The sequence below is a fragment of the Leopardus geoffroyi genome, chromosome D3 (assembly GCF_018350155.1).
Source record: "Leopardus geoffroyi isolate Oge1 chromosome D3, O.geoffroyi_Oge1_pat1.0, whole genome shotgun sequence".
Lineage (NCBI taxonomy): Eukaryota > Metazoa > Chordata > Mammalia > Carnivora > Felidae > Leopardus > Leopardus geoffroyi.
Genome location: NC_059339.1, coordinates 54,068,245 through 54,083,168, shown reverse-complemented (window position 1 = coordinate 54,083,168; position 14,924 = coordinate 54,068,245). Strand labels below are relative to the sequence as shown.

The following is a 14,924-nucleotide window of genomic DNA, read 5'->3' as shown; positions in this document are numbered from 1 at the left end:
CTTGTTACAAATGAGCAACCTGAGGCTGAGAGGGGTTAACTAATGTGTCAAAGGTCACACATCCAATAAATCATGTAGCCACGCAATCTGTTCCAGAGACCAAACTGTTAATCAAGACGCCGTCTCCTGCTTCCTAGAGGTTTTGGCACTTTGTAAACACAACTTGGAAAATCTCCTGATAAAAATCTTTAGGACTCTTGATCTTGCTACTGACATTGCCCAAGAGTCTTGGCACTTATTTTTATGAAGACCATGCATTTATCAAACATAAATTATATCCTCTGAGGGGCCTGGCACTTAACAATCATACTTATTCATATCTTATCCTTATAAAGTGTATTATTCCAGTAGCATCAATGAGAAAAAAAGAAGCAAAGGGTCAACGACTTGCTTAATATATCAACCTAGTCATCCTAACTCCAAATTTTCAGGTCCCCTTTGAACATTTATTCTCCCTCAGCTCTCATGTCTTACTAGTTACTGAGTCTTACATCGTCCTTTAAAATACCTTTTGCTCAGCTGTTCTGTGTCTTCCATAAAACTCTACTTCAGGTCCTCAATATCTCACTCTTATTTTATGGTCTACCTCAGGATTGGTCTCCCTTTCAACACAGCTTGTGTCTTTTACCTTTGAAGGCATAATGGGATAATTTAATGAATTGCCTCTCTTGAAAAGAGACTAAAAAATATCCTGTAGCTTTGTAAGAAATAACACTAAAAGCTCTATCAGTGAAATTCCTACGATTGGTTTGTATAAGAGCAAAATTTCAGCACTCTATTCAGTTCACAAAAGTTTCTCTATTTGTGGTAGTACTGGGAAGAAAAAAAATGATAATTGAAGAAAAATTTTGATGATGTAGTTCTCTTATAAATTGGGAACAATGACCCTTGAAGGACCATGAAAAAAGTGAATGTCAAGATAATTTATTATTGTTACATTATCTACCTCATTTTTCACTTTGTCTTACTGAGCTGTGATATCTGTACAAGGTACCAAATATCCCAAACATTAGTGAACACTTTAACAGTGTATAAAAAAGCAAGATAAAAGAAGCTGAAACAGGGTTGGTGACTTTCTCTTCTCCTGTTACTTTAATATGAAATTGCTAACCAGAACAGGCAATGCATACAATTACTGTAAAGGTCTCAGATTTAGAAGGGAGCTGTGTGTGTTATTTGCAAATTTCTGCAACCCTTTCTAGAGCGGGATGTACCTCCTTTTCCCTGACTGACGGAGCCCCTTTTGTGATTTATGGTGGGTTGTTGTTTTCATTGTAGAAGAGCCAGTTTCTATGCATGTCGGTTGGACAAGCATTTATACGTTATTGGTGGAAGGAACGAAACCGGCTATTTGTCCAGCGTGGAGAGCTATAACCTGGAAACGAACGAATGGCGTTATGTGTCCTCTTTGCCCCAGCCTCTGGCTGCTCATGCAGGAGCAGTGCACAATGGGAAGATATACATTTCAGGCAAGTCATTCCTCCACTTTCTGTTCCAAACTTCAGTTCCAAGGCACTTTCTTGACTTGTATGTATGTATATGTTTAATTCACAGGGGGTGTACACAATGGAGAATATGTCCCATGGCTATATTGCTATGACCCTGTAATGGATGTCTGGGCTCGAAAACAAGATATGAACACAAAACGCGCCATCCACACTTTGGCTGTAATGAATGATCGCTTGTATGCAATTGGAGGAAATCATTTGAAAGGTCTTTTTCTTTCTTTTTTTTTTTTAATCACAATATCATTTGCATCTCATGTTTCTTGCTAAGGGGGTTTCTTGTTAGATAATCATAGTTAACCAAGTAAAAAACATGTTGACCAAATAAAATCTACTCTGTGTAAATTAGCTGTACCCTTGGGCAGGCATTTATTTTGGCTCCTCTGCAGATAGGATTATTTTTAAGTTACCACACACATTAAAGAAATGAGTAATGATGTCAACAGAAAGTAAAAAACGGAAGCATTAATAACTGAAAGCACAAACAATTTGTTGTAACAATGAATTCAGTAAAATAAATTATTCCCTATCTCCGAAGTTATAGCAATACATTTTTTCCAGAAAATTGTTTTTTGTAGTGATCATAAAGAACTTCAGTCATAGCTGCACAAAGAAGCTAATACGTGATTTTTCTTAAACAAAACATTTAGTAGAATTTCATGTCTAAATTTGGAATTATTTCTTTTAAGAGTTGAACACCAAACCTATGCTTCTCAAATTCTACTTGCTTTTTTAATAAAAAAAAAACAAAACACATGATATTTTTAGAGTTTTGTTTGGGCTCCTCTCCTCTCCATATATCTGTATGACTACAACCTTTTTTTTTTTAGTTTATTCATTTGAGAGAGAGAGAGAGAAAGTGAGCACGCAAGTGAGGGAGGGGCAGAGAGAGAGAGGAAGACACAAAATCTAAATCAGGCTCCAGGCTCTGAGTTGTCAGTACAGAGCCCAACGTGGGGCTCGATCTCACGAGCTGTAGATCATGACCTGCGCCCACATCAGATGCTTAACCCACTGAGCCACCCAGCTGCCCCTGACTACAACTTTTTGTAGTTTATGTGCATGTGTGTAACTATCTACATGCATATCACACTGAATTTGACAGGAAAGCAGAGAGAACTGTGTTGTTAAGATTCCTGAACTGCATTGGGCCTCAGTTTTCTTACCTAAAAATGAAGAAACTGGTATAGATGATCTCTAAAATCTCTTCTAGCTCTGACCTGCCATGATCCTTGAAATTGAACCAAATGTGAAACAGGCCATCCAAGTATGGTAGATAAGGCCTTCTATGCATTTATTTTTCCATCATACAACCATCTAAAAAATGATAGATGTAGACATTCCTTTCTGGTTCTCCCAATACATATATACCCCTAACATAATAAAGACCACACAGGTGTAATTTTTATGTAAATATTTCCAAGTTCATATTCAATCAGAAACATCAATACCCTAGTCTATGCTGCTCACCTTTGTACTCTCCCCAGTGGGAAGGGATTGATTACCTTTGCTGCTGCAACTTTTCCCTTTTTATTCTTTTTCTCTTTCATTGCTTCTCTTTCATCTCAAGCCATACACCATTCCTTCTCATCAAAATATTTGTATGCAGTTTAACTTTGTAGCTTTCTACATTAAAATGTGATTTCTACTAATTTCTTTTGCATAATGATGACTAAACATTCTAGGAATTTTTAAAAAATGTTTATTTAGTTTTGAGAGAGAGAGAGAGAATGCGAGTGAAGGAGGGGCAGAGAGAGAGAGGGAGACAGAGAATCCTAAGCAGGCTCCACACTGTCAGCACAGAGCTCAACATGGGGCTCCACCCCATGAACCATGAGACTATGACCTGAGCCGCAATCAAGAGTCAGATGCTCGGGGCGCCTGGGTGGTGCAGTCGGTTAAGCATCCGACTTCAGCCAGGTCACGATCTCGCCCTCCGTGAGTTCGAGCCCCGCGTCGGGCTCTGGGCTGATGGCTCGGAGCCTGGAGCCTGTTTCCGATTCTGTGTCTCCCTCTCTCTCTGCCCCTCCCCCATTCATGCTCTGTCTCTCTCTGTTCCAAAAATAAATAAACGTTGAAAAAAAAATTAAAAAAAAAAATAAAATAAAATAAAATAAAAAAGAGTCAGATGCTCAACAAACTGAGCCACCCAGTTGCCCCACATTCTAGGAAGCTTTAATATTTGAGGTTATACTTGAACAGGACCTGAGCCGCAATCAAGAGTCAGATGCTCAACAAACTGAGCCACCCAGTTGCCCCACATTCTGGGAAGCTTTAATATTTGAGGTTATACTTGGACAGGGTAATGACAACCTAAATGAGAACACACACACGTCAAAGTTAGTTCGGCTCAGGAAGGCATTATGGTGTAGAGAGAAGGGTATGGATCTGGGTTCCAGTTATGCACTTGTAGTTGTGTGGTCTTACTGAAGACCCTTAATCCAATGTCTATAAAAGAGGGGTAATTATCTTTTCCTTATAGTTTTTGAGGCTTATCATCAACATATGTCATATGTGTAGTGGGCACCAAGAAGGCATACGTATCCTCCTATGATGCCACTAGAACTTCAGAACTGGAAAATTTCCCCAGTCCTCATTCCAGTTATCCATGCTTCAGAAATTATCATCAATAATCTTACAGGAAAGGAATATACCACAGAATTCCAGTAAATCCTTCACTCTACTGTTCTCAAATCTATGTGATTTATTTTATGTAAGAAGTTAGTGGCCTGAAATAATTTGTCCGCTTCTTCAAGAATGAAAATTATTCTACTTTTTGGTCTATCTTTTTAATTACTTTGAAGAGTCCAGTAGGTTGATTTTGATTGAGTGTATGCATTGTAATTGTCAGCTAGCAAATATCCATTGCACACATGTAAAGAGAAGAAAAATATTATCAAGGATTTGGTCTGTTCAGTGACCAGGAAGCACTCCCCCTCCAGATTTTTGACTTTCTAAATTAAAGGCAGGGCCCCAGTGGAGTCTAAGAATTTAAGTTGTTCTCTGCAACCCACTTACTGCCCCAGTCACTGAAAAACTTCATCAGAGGTGAGAGAAGAAGCCCTCAGTGAAAGTTAGCCCCCTACTTGACCTTGATCCTTAGTAGATATTGGAAACTATTCACTTCATCATAGTTGCTTATAAACATAAACTGTTGAAAAAGGTAAAAGATTCTGAACACCATTTAATTAAAACAGTTTGATTGGGCACCTGGATGGCTGAGTTGGTTAAGCATCTGACTTTGGCTCAGGTTATGATCTCACAGTGTGTGAGTTTGAGCCCCACATCAGGCTCTGTGCTGACAGCTCAGAGCCTGGAACCTGCTTCGGATTCTGTGTCCCTCTCTCTGTCCCATCCCAGCTTGCACACTCTCTCTCTCTTTCTCAAAAATAAATAAACATTAAAAAAATTTTTTAAACATTTTGAGAGTTAAATATTCGTTTAGGAAAAGCAATACAGTTTAGCCTGTAATAATATGAGCTCAGAAGCCTGTTTGCCTGAGTTTAAACCTCAGCCTATCTACTTACTGGTTGTGTGACTTACTCAAGTCATTATTTCTCTCTTGCTCTCAGTTTTCTCCTCTCTAAAATGAATATAATGGCATAACTATCTCATGGGGTGGTTGAGAGGAATTAAGTGAATTCATCTACAGAAAGAAAGCATTTGGAAGACAACCAGCTTATTGTAAGCACTCTATAAAATGCTTACGTTTAATTATTTTAAACTTTTTAAATAAGGTTTTAATAAACATTTTAAAATAAGATATACCCCCATATAATCAACATTTACCAATGACATTAAGTCAGACATTCTTGCTTTGAATGAATTGGACATACCCAGAGTTTGTTTTAGGTCTCTCGTAACATGTCTCCCTATTTCACTAGTAAACTTATACCTTTGTCTCTTTAAAAACACAATTATCTATTTTGTAGCCCTAGAGCTACTTTTAGAAGAACTCCTAGCCTTGGGGCACCTGAGTGGCTCAGTTGGTTTCAGCTCAGGTCATGATCTCACAGTTTGTGAGTTCAAGTCATGTGTCGGAAATCCGTGCTGATAGTGTAGAGACTGCTTGGGATTCTCTCTCTCTCCCTCTCTCTCTGCCCCTCCCAGCTTGTGCTCTCTCTCTCTGTCTCAAAATAAGTAAATAAACTTGAAGAAGAAGAAGATGAAGGAGAAGGAGAAGGAGAAGGAGAAGCCCTAGCCCTGAATTGGGACCCTGAGAGTTTATTCTTTTTTATTTTTTTTATGTTTACTTATTTTAGAGAGAGAGCATGCGAGAGGGAGTGGGGGAGGGGCAGAGAAAGGGGGACAGAGGATCTGAAGCAGGCTCTGTGCTGACAGCAAAGAGCCTGATGTGGGGCTCAAATTCACCAACCGTGAGATCATGACCTGAGCCGAAGTCGGATGCTTAACCTACTGAGCCACTCAGGCAGCCACCCTGAGAGTTTATTCTTATGTGGTTCCATTTTGCTATGTCACTTAGGTTTCTCCCACCTTGACGTAATGCTTGTGGAATGCTATGACCCAAAAGGTGACCAGTGGAATATTCTCCAAACTCCCATTTTGGAAGGTCGAAGTGGCCCTGGCTGTGCAGTGCTTGATGACAGCATCTACCTTGTGGGTGGCTACAGCTGGAGTATGGTATGTGTCCACATTTCCTCATCCTCTCCTTCTGTTTGTGCTTACTTTGTGTTTCCCTCTAAATGTTACCACCTACACATAAACCTTTTTTTTTTTTCACTTAAATTTTATTTAGTTAACATACAGTGCAATATTGGTTTCAGGAGTAGAATTCAGTGATTGATTGTGTACATACAACACCCAGTGCTCATTACAACAAGTGTCCTCCTTACTACCCATCACCCATCTAGCCCATCCCCCACCCACCTCCCTCAATCAACCCTCAGTTTGTTCTCTATCATTAAAAGTCTTCTGTGGTATCTTTTCCTCTCTCCTCTTTCCACCACCCCCACCCCGATATGTTCATCTGTTTTGTTTCTTAAATTCCAGATATAAGTGAATCATATAGTATTTGTTTTTCTCTGATCGACTTATTTCACATAGCATAATACATTCTAGCTCCGTCCACATCATTCCAAATGGGAAGATTTCATTCTTTTTGATAGCTGAGTAACATTCCATTGTATATACATACCACCACTTCTTTATCTATTCATCAGTCAGTGGACATTTGGGCTTTCTCCATAGTTTGGTTATTGTTGATAATGTTGCTATAAACAGTGCAGGTACTCCTTTGAATCTGTATTTTAGTATCCTTTGGGTAAACACCTAATAGTGCAGTAGCTGGATCATAGGGTAATTCTATTTTCACTTTTTTGAGGAACTTCCATACTATTCTCTAGAGTGGCTCCACCAGTTTCCATTCCCATGAACAGTGCAAGAGAGTTCCCCTTTCTCAGCATCCTCCAACACCTGTTGTCTATTTTAGCCATTCTGACAGGTGTAAGGTGATATCTCATCATGTTTTTTATCTTGATTTCCCTGATGGTCAGTGATGTTGAGTATCTTTTCATGTGCCTGTTAGCCATCTGGATGTCTCTGGATAAGGATATATTCGTATCTTCTGCCCATTTCTTAACTGGGTTGTCTGTTTTTTTGACGTTGTGTTTGATAAGTTCTTTATAGATTTTGGATACTGACTCTTATCAGTATGTTGTTTGCAAATATCTTCTCCCATTCCATAGTCTGCCTTTCAGTTTTGTTGTTTCCTTCACTGTGCAGAAGTTTTTATCTTGATGATGTCTCTATAGTTCATGTTTGCTTTTGTTTCCCTGCCTTTAGCGATGTGTCTAGTAAGAAGTTGCTCTAGCCAAGGTCAAAGAGGTTGCTGCCTATGTTCTCCTCTAGGATTTTAATGGTTTCCTGTCTCACATTTAGGTCTTTCATCCATTTTGAATTTATTTTCACACATAAACCTTTTAAGAGTATCATGCTTGTATGCTAGGAGTAAGTTACTTTAAGTAACAAAATAGAATTGGTGTGGTTGCTATTGAGCTGTCTTGCTGTCTGATCAACTATATCCCCAAATGCAGTAGGTCTCTGCTTCTCTCTTCTCGCCATGCTTTTGGGATTCTGGCTTTCCAACTAAAGTAAAGATACTGAAGTGGTTTTACAAATATTGTGTTGAAATTGTTTGAATAGTTTGTTGAATTGTTTGAATTGTCTGAAAAGTTTCTGACCAGTAAGGCATAAACACTGGACCCTGGTAAATATCCACAAATTCCCTTTAGGATATATAATTTTCCATGGCTTTTCACTTTCCCCCATCTTTATCAGGAAAATTTCCAAGGTTACACAAAAATTGAGAGTACAATGGACTCTTGTTAACCCAGCATCCAGCTTCAACATCCGTCAAAATTTTGGTATACTTCATCTATTCACCCTTAAAAACTTTTGGCTGAAGTATTTCATCCTACATGCTTCAGTATTTATATTTAAAAAAGTATTCGTTTATGGGGGTGCCTGGGTGGCTCAGTCAGTTGAGTGTCCAACTTCGGCTCAGGTCATGATCTCACAGTTTGTGACTTCAAGCCCCGCATTGGGCTCTGTCCTGACAGCTTGGAGCCTGGAACCTGCTTCGGATTCTGTGTCTCCCTCTCTCTACCCCTTCCCTGCTCATGCTCTGTCTCTCTCTGTCTCTCAAAGATGAATAAATGTTAAAAAAAAAATTAAAAAAATAAAAAAGTATTCGTTTATGTAAACACACTGTCATCTCACCCAACAAAATTAACTATAATTCCCTTATTCTACATTCAAAGTTTTCCTATTCACTTGTAAAAATATATATATATTTCAGGGTGCCTGAGTGGCTCAGTCAGTTAAGCGTCCGACTTCAGCTCAGGTCATGATCTCGTGGTTTGTGAGTTCGAGCCCCACATCAGGCTCTGTGCTGACAGCTCGGAGCCTGGAGCCTGCTTCGGATTCTGTGTCTCCCTCTCTCTCTCTGGCCCTCCCATGCTCATGCTCTGTCTCTGTCTGTCTCTCAATAATAAATACACATTTTTTAAAAAAATTTAAATATATATATATATTTTTTAAGTTGATATGTTCAAGTCAGAATCCAATACCCTCACTTGTATTTGGTTATTGTATCTCATCCATTTCTTGCAATCTGGAAAATCACCCCACTCCACTTCTTCGTCCATGCCATTAACTTGTTGAAAAAAACAGGGTCAGTTATTAGAGAGAAAAGCTGACATTCTGGAATTAGCTAATGATTACCTTGCAATATCATTTAATACAGTCTCTGTCTCCATATTTCCTCTAAAACTGGAAGTTAGACATAAGGACTTAACACAAGTTCAGCCTGTTTCTTTTTTAAATTTATTGTGTTCCTTATTTCTTCTCTTTTGTTAAGAACACTTGAGGAGGTGGCCATGTAGTTCGAATTACATCACATTACATCACATAGACACGTATGGCCTCATGGTCTACACGTTCACTTTTTAAATGATGACTGTTGATTTATAGGTGTTGGTTTCTTAATATTAATTTGGGGTATTAATAATATTAGCTTATTTCTTTTGCATCAAACAAGGTTCTTGTATAACGTTTGGGGGGAGTTTTAAAAAGGTATTAGTTATATGTAGGCAAATATACATTGAACTATGTATTCATAAGGGGTTTGTTCACTGGTGCACATTACTAGCTGCAAGAGTGGACACATTTAGAACCAGGTACCAGGAGGACACTTTCAAAAAATGATGACCAGGTTGGTTGGAATTTTGGGGTTTTGCCGATGCTAAAAGCCAAATTGCTTTGGTTTTAGAAGCGAAATGTCATACAAACACTACCCCCAGAGGTTGACAAAGGAAACGAGATTAAAGACATTTTTTTTTTTAATTTCTCATGTGGCCACTTGAAAATAAATCAATGTGCAAAGAAGTTGACAAGCCCTCTTGTCCGGCTTATTTTGAACTAGTTTTGAATCTTCTCTCTTATTCCCTACAGTAGTAAAATAAAACCGGAAAAGTGAGGCAATGATTTAAAATTGACCAAATTGTTTGACCCAAATTATTTGAAAATCTAAGATGAATTTTTTTTAACTGAAACCAGCTGGATAAATTCCAATTTTTGGTCCATTATTTTAAAGGATTTTGCTGATCATCTAGGTGTTGAAGGCGCTCGACTTTTATTATTAATCACAGACACACACACACAGATTTTGCAATCTTGCGAATCTTAGATTTTCCTGTAGAAAAAACAGTTTCAAAGCCACCGCTTTCATTTGGAACTTTTTAGCAAGAGCAGAGAATTGACATTTTCTTTCCAATGTAAATGTGAGAAGTAGGATTGCCATTGCACTTCTCGGAACATTCTTCCCTAAACGCCCCCCCTCTGCCATTACAGGGGGCGTACAAGTCATCCACAATATGCTACTGCCCGGAAAAAGGCACCTGGACAGAACTGGAAGGGGATGTAGCAGAGCCACTGGCAGGTCCCGCCTGCGCACCGGTTATCTTGCCCGCCTGTGTACCTTACAACAAATAACGCCAGGGAACCCTGGAATGAACACTCTCACATTCTAGGAAACAATGACAGCTGACATCACTATTGTACTAGGAACAGTGCATCTAATGGCACAACTGCCGAAACCCGCCCTTGGTTTCTAATGATTTACAAGTAATGACAAAAGAAAAAGACCTGTTCTTGAACAGATACTGTGTCTGCAACTCGGATCCCACCAAACTTCCTGTGGTGACAGACTTCCATTTCAGACTGGTTTTAACTTGTCCCAGCTTTACGAAAACTCCTCATGTGGATCTTAACGTTCAAAAGGAGAAAGATACAATACAGAAGAGTGCCCCAGACAGACCTAAGATCAGTATTGTGCATTGTAGTCTACCTGCATGTGACCTATGTTGAAGTTTTGGGGATATTGTGTTCATGAACGATCCAGAATTCGACCCACTGAAATACTTACACTGCATTACAGAAATTGCCACTCGATTCTATATTCCTAACCTGTGGCTCCTTCACAGACTCCATAGGCAACACAGTTATAGAAATCATATAAGATTAAAGGGGAACATGTTTGTTTCTATATAACTTCATTTCATGTACTGCCTGCCCCTTACAGCACCTCACGGGATCACAGAAGAGGAAGATGTTGGCTCTCGTAGCAATTGCTTTCTGCCCTGTGGGCTCTAGGCTAGCCAGTCATAATTTGTGTCCTCAATTTTATATGAAAGATTAAGACAAAACATACTATGTCACTATTCATTCCACAGAAGCTCATGTTTTGTCTTTTTTTTTTTTTTACAGTATATAAAAAAGTAGTGAACACATCTGTTATTTCCTTCAAAAGGTAGGACTGACAAAGTTTTCGTACAATATTGAAGAGATTCTGTTGGATAACACGTCTGACCCAAACTTAACCTATGATGAAACTGGGAGATTGCTTTCAGGAATTCAGGGATGAAAAGAAAGAAAAATTTCTTTTAAGTGCCATCCCAGTTGTCTCTCTGTCCCTAAAACACACCACTTAAAAGAGCCACAAGAACGAATTATAGCTCTTAACAAATATGTCTCCCTCTTCCTCACCTTTGGCTCTAGAAATGGCTCTGGATTTGGCTCTAGGAAAGCACATGACTTACCCTGATTATTCTCCAACTCATCATATTTGTTTGTTATCACCAAAGATGCCTGAGATCAGTTAGCTGAACAATTGCTAGTTGTCTTTAGAAGCATGAGGAATGTAGGAGCAGAAGGTCAGGAGAGCATGAGATAGTTTTCAATGTGAACAATCAAAAGAGCAAAACTGGAAGGAACATGAATTTGATTTTCAAGCGCTTCAGAGCTGAAACAACAGTTAATACTAAATTGTAGCCTAAAATATTTTTTAATCACCCAGAGGTGTTGTTGAATCCCTCCACAAAAGTGTCATTCAAAACAACAACATGGGGAAGCCACAGACTAAAAATGCCTTGGTGATAAACTTTCACCGTGGAGCATGTCGAGATAGATGGGTGTACTGGAATCCAATGCCGTTTCTACAGTAAAGTGCAATCTTTGTTGTTTTTGTATTTATTTGTATGTTCAGATCCAAAGGATCCGTTGTAAAAATATATATATAAATATATATATATATTCAGTGCAATCAACTTTCATTTCTTTTTCCTTGAAAACATATATATAGGAAAGAAAAGTTACAGTACTTGGGAAAAATCCCAGCTGACGTCACGAAGAGAACAAGGTCTGCTTCAGAACCTTTTTTGTCAACTGTCACCATTTCTTCTGAAAGTCACAGTTTATACAAGGATATTCACTTTCCTTAAACTTGTTCTTCATTTATTTTTTATTTCTAGCCAAAATAAATAAGAGCATTTATGAGAACTGTAAGTAAAGCTTTCTGTATTTCAGAAAGGCACAAACTATTAGAAGTGAATAGTGAGTAAGTAAGTCACAGAGATTGTAAATTTTGTACAGTATTAGAATGTGTAAATGAAGCTTGCTTGGAAGGGGAAAACTTTAAATAAAAACTTTATGTACTAATTCAACTGTCTCATACTCCTACTTATAAGGCATATGTATAAATCTCTACACTGAATTGTTTAAAGGTTTACAATATGTAAATACCTAAATATTTTTATTCTGCTGATACATTTTATACGTTCATTTAGCTTCCTGGAATATATAAATGTAAACAGTATGGACAATGCAAAAAATCATGGAATGCTTCTGAAAAAATGTTGTGTTAAAAATTACGAGTAGAGGGGTGGCTCGGCTGGCTCGGTCAGTAAAACATGTGACTATTGATCTTGGGATTGTGAGTTCAAGCCCTATGTTGGGTGTAGAGCTGACTTAAAAAAAACTTTTTTAAAAAATCATGATTAGAATCTGATTTACCCACTGCAAGAGGGGCATAAGTTATCTAAGATCTAATAACTCTTTGTGTAAATTACTAGAAGTACCATATGTATTAAACAGCACTGTCACACTTTCTAAAGAATAAGTGAATCACACGCTAATTAGAACAATTATCTAAATACATAGTATTAGTTGTGTTTTATTTTTTAAAATCTGAGAAAGACGGGGCGCCTGGGTGGCTCAGTCGGTTAAGCGTCCGACTTCGGCTCAGGTCACGATCTGGCGGTCCGCGAGTTCGAGCCCCGCGTCGGGCTCTGGGCTGATGGCTCAGAGCCTGGAGCCTGCTTCCGATTCTGTGTTTCCCTCTCTCTCTGCCCCTCCCCCGTTCATGCTGTGTCTCTCTCTGTCTCAAAAATAAATAAATGTTAAAAAAAAAATTTTTAAAAATCTGAGAAAGAAGTGCAGTGCAAAGAAAGGGTGTGGGAGACAGTAGGGGAAACTGAGGCATGTCACTGAAGGTAGAAGTTGGTCAACCTTCTAGGCAAAGAGGTATGAAGGGTTGGAAGCTATTTCCTGAAACCTGCAAGTTAGAAGAACCTACTTTAATTTTTCCCAGCCAAATGTACCTTTGTTGATGACTAAACTCACAATTGGGGATCATTTGATCCCTCCTAGTATTCCATGAAAGCAACAGAAAGGGGGTTTCTGTGTTCGTCTACTGAATCTTCACCTCTCCATGCTTGCTGTGAGGTAGCCTCTGTTACCATCTTCTCCTGAGCCAATTGGCTAGTTGCCGTAGGGATTCTTCCAAATGGCCTGAATCCCCAAAAGCTCCAGTACTAACCAAATATCATGGGCAGTTAAACAAAAATTTGTCTTTTTCTTAATCCCATGAAACCACCTACTTAAGTCCATAACTAGACTGGCAAAAACTGGGAGAGTGAGCGTAGGGACCAGGTTTTTCAGTTAAGCTGTGTCTATAGGCTAAAAATTAGTGCCTGCATTTGTGCTTCCCGGTTAGGGCCAAATTTATATTTTCCCAGCTGCATGACACTCACATCACTTAAAAAATTGTCATCATTATTGACATTGTAAGTATCAAGTATTTATTGAACATATCCCAAAAGACATCACTATAAATTCCAGAGTTCTTATTAAACTTGGTTCTCTAGGTCAAAGCATTTTTTAGGTGAAATAGCAAATGAGCTAAAATAAGTTTGGTAAAGCATCCCTTGATAGATTGAGTTCCCATAGATGAGGTAGCAGGAAGATCATGACTGATCAAGCCTGACTTCCTAGAAGCACCTGACCTAGAGGATGTTGAAACTGTGATAGAAAATAAAATGGCAATAAGAAACAGAAAAGTCAATATAAAAAAAAAAAAATCTAACTAGTATGTTTGCTTTGTGTAGCTATAGCTGTATAGGGCTGCCCTGGCTAGTACAATAAACATGGGCCAAGTAGTGGATGGGGCTTCTTGATGGAGTATTCTACATTTGTTGCGTTTTCAGGCATGGTGCAATAACAAAAGGTTCAGTTCTACAGATGCATATGAAAAACGTGCTTCAAGAATGCAACACAATGGCATAAGAATAAGACAGAAGTGTTCTGGTGCCTGGGAGGCTCCGTTGGTTAAGTGTCCAACTCTGGATTTAGGCTCAGGTCATGATCTCACAGTGGTGAGACAGAGCCCCAAACTGGGCTCTGCACTGAGCTTGGAGCTTGCTTGGAATTCTCTCTCTCCCTCTCTGCCCACCCCTGCTCATGCTTTCTCTCTCCCTCAAAATAAATAAACGTTAAAAAAAAAAGTTTCTACAAATTGAAGTTTGAGTGGCTTATTTTATTCCAGGTTATTGCCCAGCATATATTAAGCACTCACTAAATGTCGATTCTTAACATTAGCAGGAGTAATATTACTTTAGTGTTTTGGCTCACTAATGATGCTAAAAACAAGATGACTGGAGGGAGTTAACATGTAGACAGTAGAACTGTCTACTCCTCAGTCTAAGAAGAATTATATAACTTCAGGTAAAGTGATCCTTGATTCTAACCTCCCCTTCTGGTTTTGTTTTGTTTTGTTTTGTTTTGTTTTGTTTTGTTTTTATGTATTGGGCTGACTCTTCCTCTCTGACCTTCCAAACCCCCAGGTACAACAAAATGACACACAGGGTTAAGCAGGCAGGGGGTGGGGAGGATAGGGAGAGGTAAACATTCGACTGCAGGACAAAGTCGTCCTACATTTAGAGAGACGGCAAGCTTCTGGCTTCCAATCAAGTCACTCAAATTCAAGACATTTGGGAACTGATTGAATTAAATTAGGAAAAAGGAATAAAAGAAATAGGATTTAATTATTAATTCAAAATTATTATGTCAACAATATTATAACATAACAACATAACACTTCCAGTAACGTAATGCTTATTATGAATCAGGTATTATGCTGATATTTTATACATATTTTCTCATTTATTCTTCTGAGAAGTTCTATGAGGTAAATATTGTTCATATATTAAAGGTAAGGACACTTATGCTCAGAAAGGGTAAACTATTTGATAAGGTTAGACAGCTGATAGGCAGTGGAGCTAGGAT

General features: G+C 38.5%; 1 protein-coding gene across 1 annotated transcript in view; it reads left to right on the top strand.

Annotated features, from left to right (window-relative positions):
* The window catches only part of KLHL14 (kelch like family member 14), a 104,519-nt gene extending 92,499 nt beyond the window's left edge, over positions 1–12,020 (top strand). Inside the window, exons 5-8 of the mRNA XM_045457392.1 lie at positions 1,279–1,469; positions 1,555–1,713; positions 5,989–6,146; positions 9,876–12,020. Coding sequence (XP_045313348.1) covers positions 1,279–1,469; positions 1,555–1,713; positions 5,989–6,146; positions 9,876–10,016 — 649 coding nt within the window. The 3' untranslated portion in view covers positions 10,017–12,020. The remainder of the gene's footprint in view (positions 1–1,278; positions 1,470–1,554; positions 1,714–5,988; positions 6,147–9,875) is intronic.
* Positions 12,021–14,924: the final 2,904 nt, after the last annotated feature.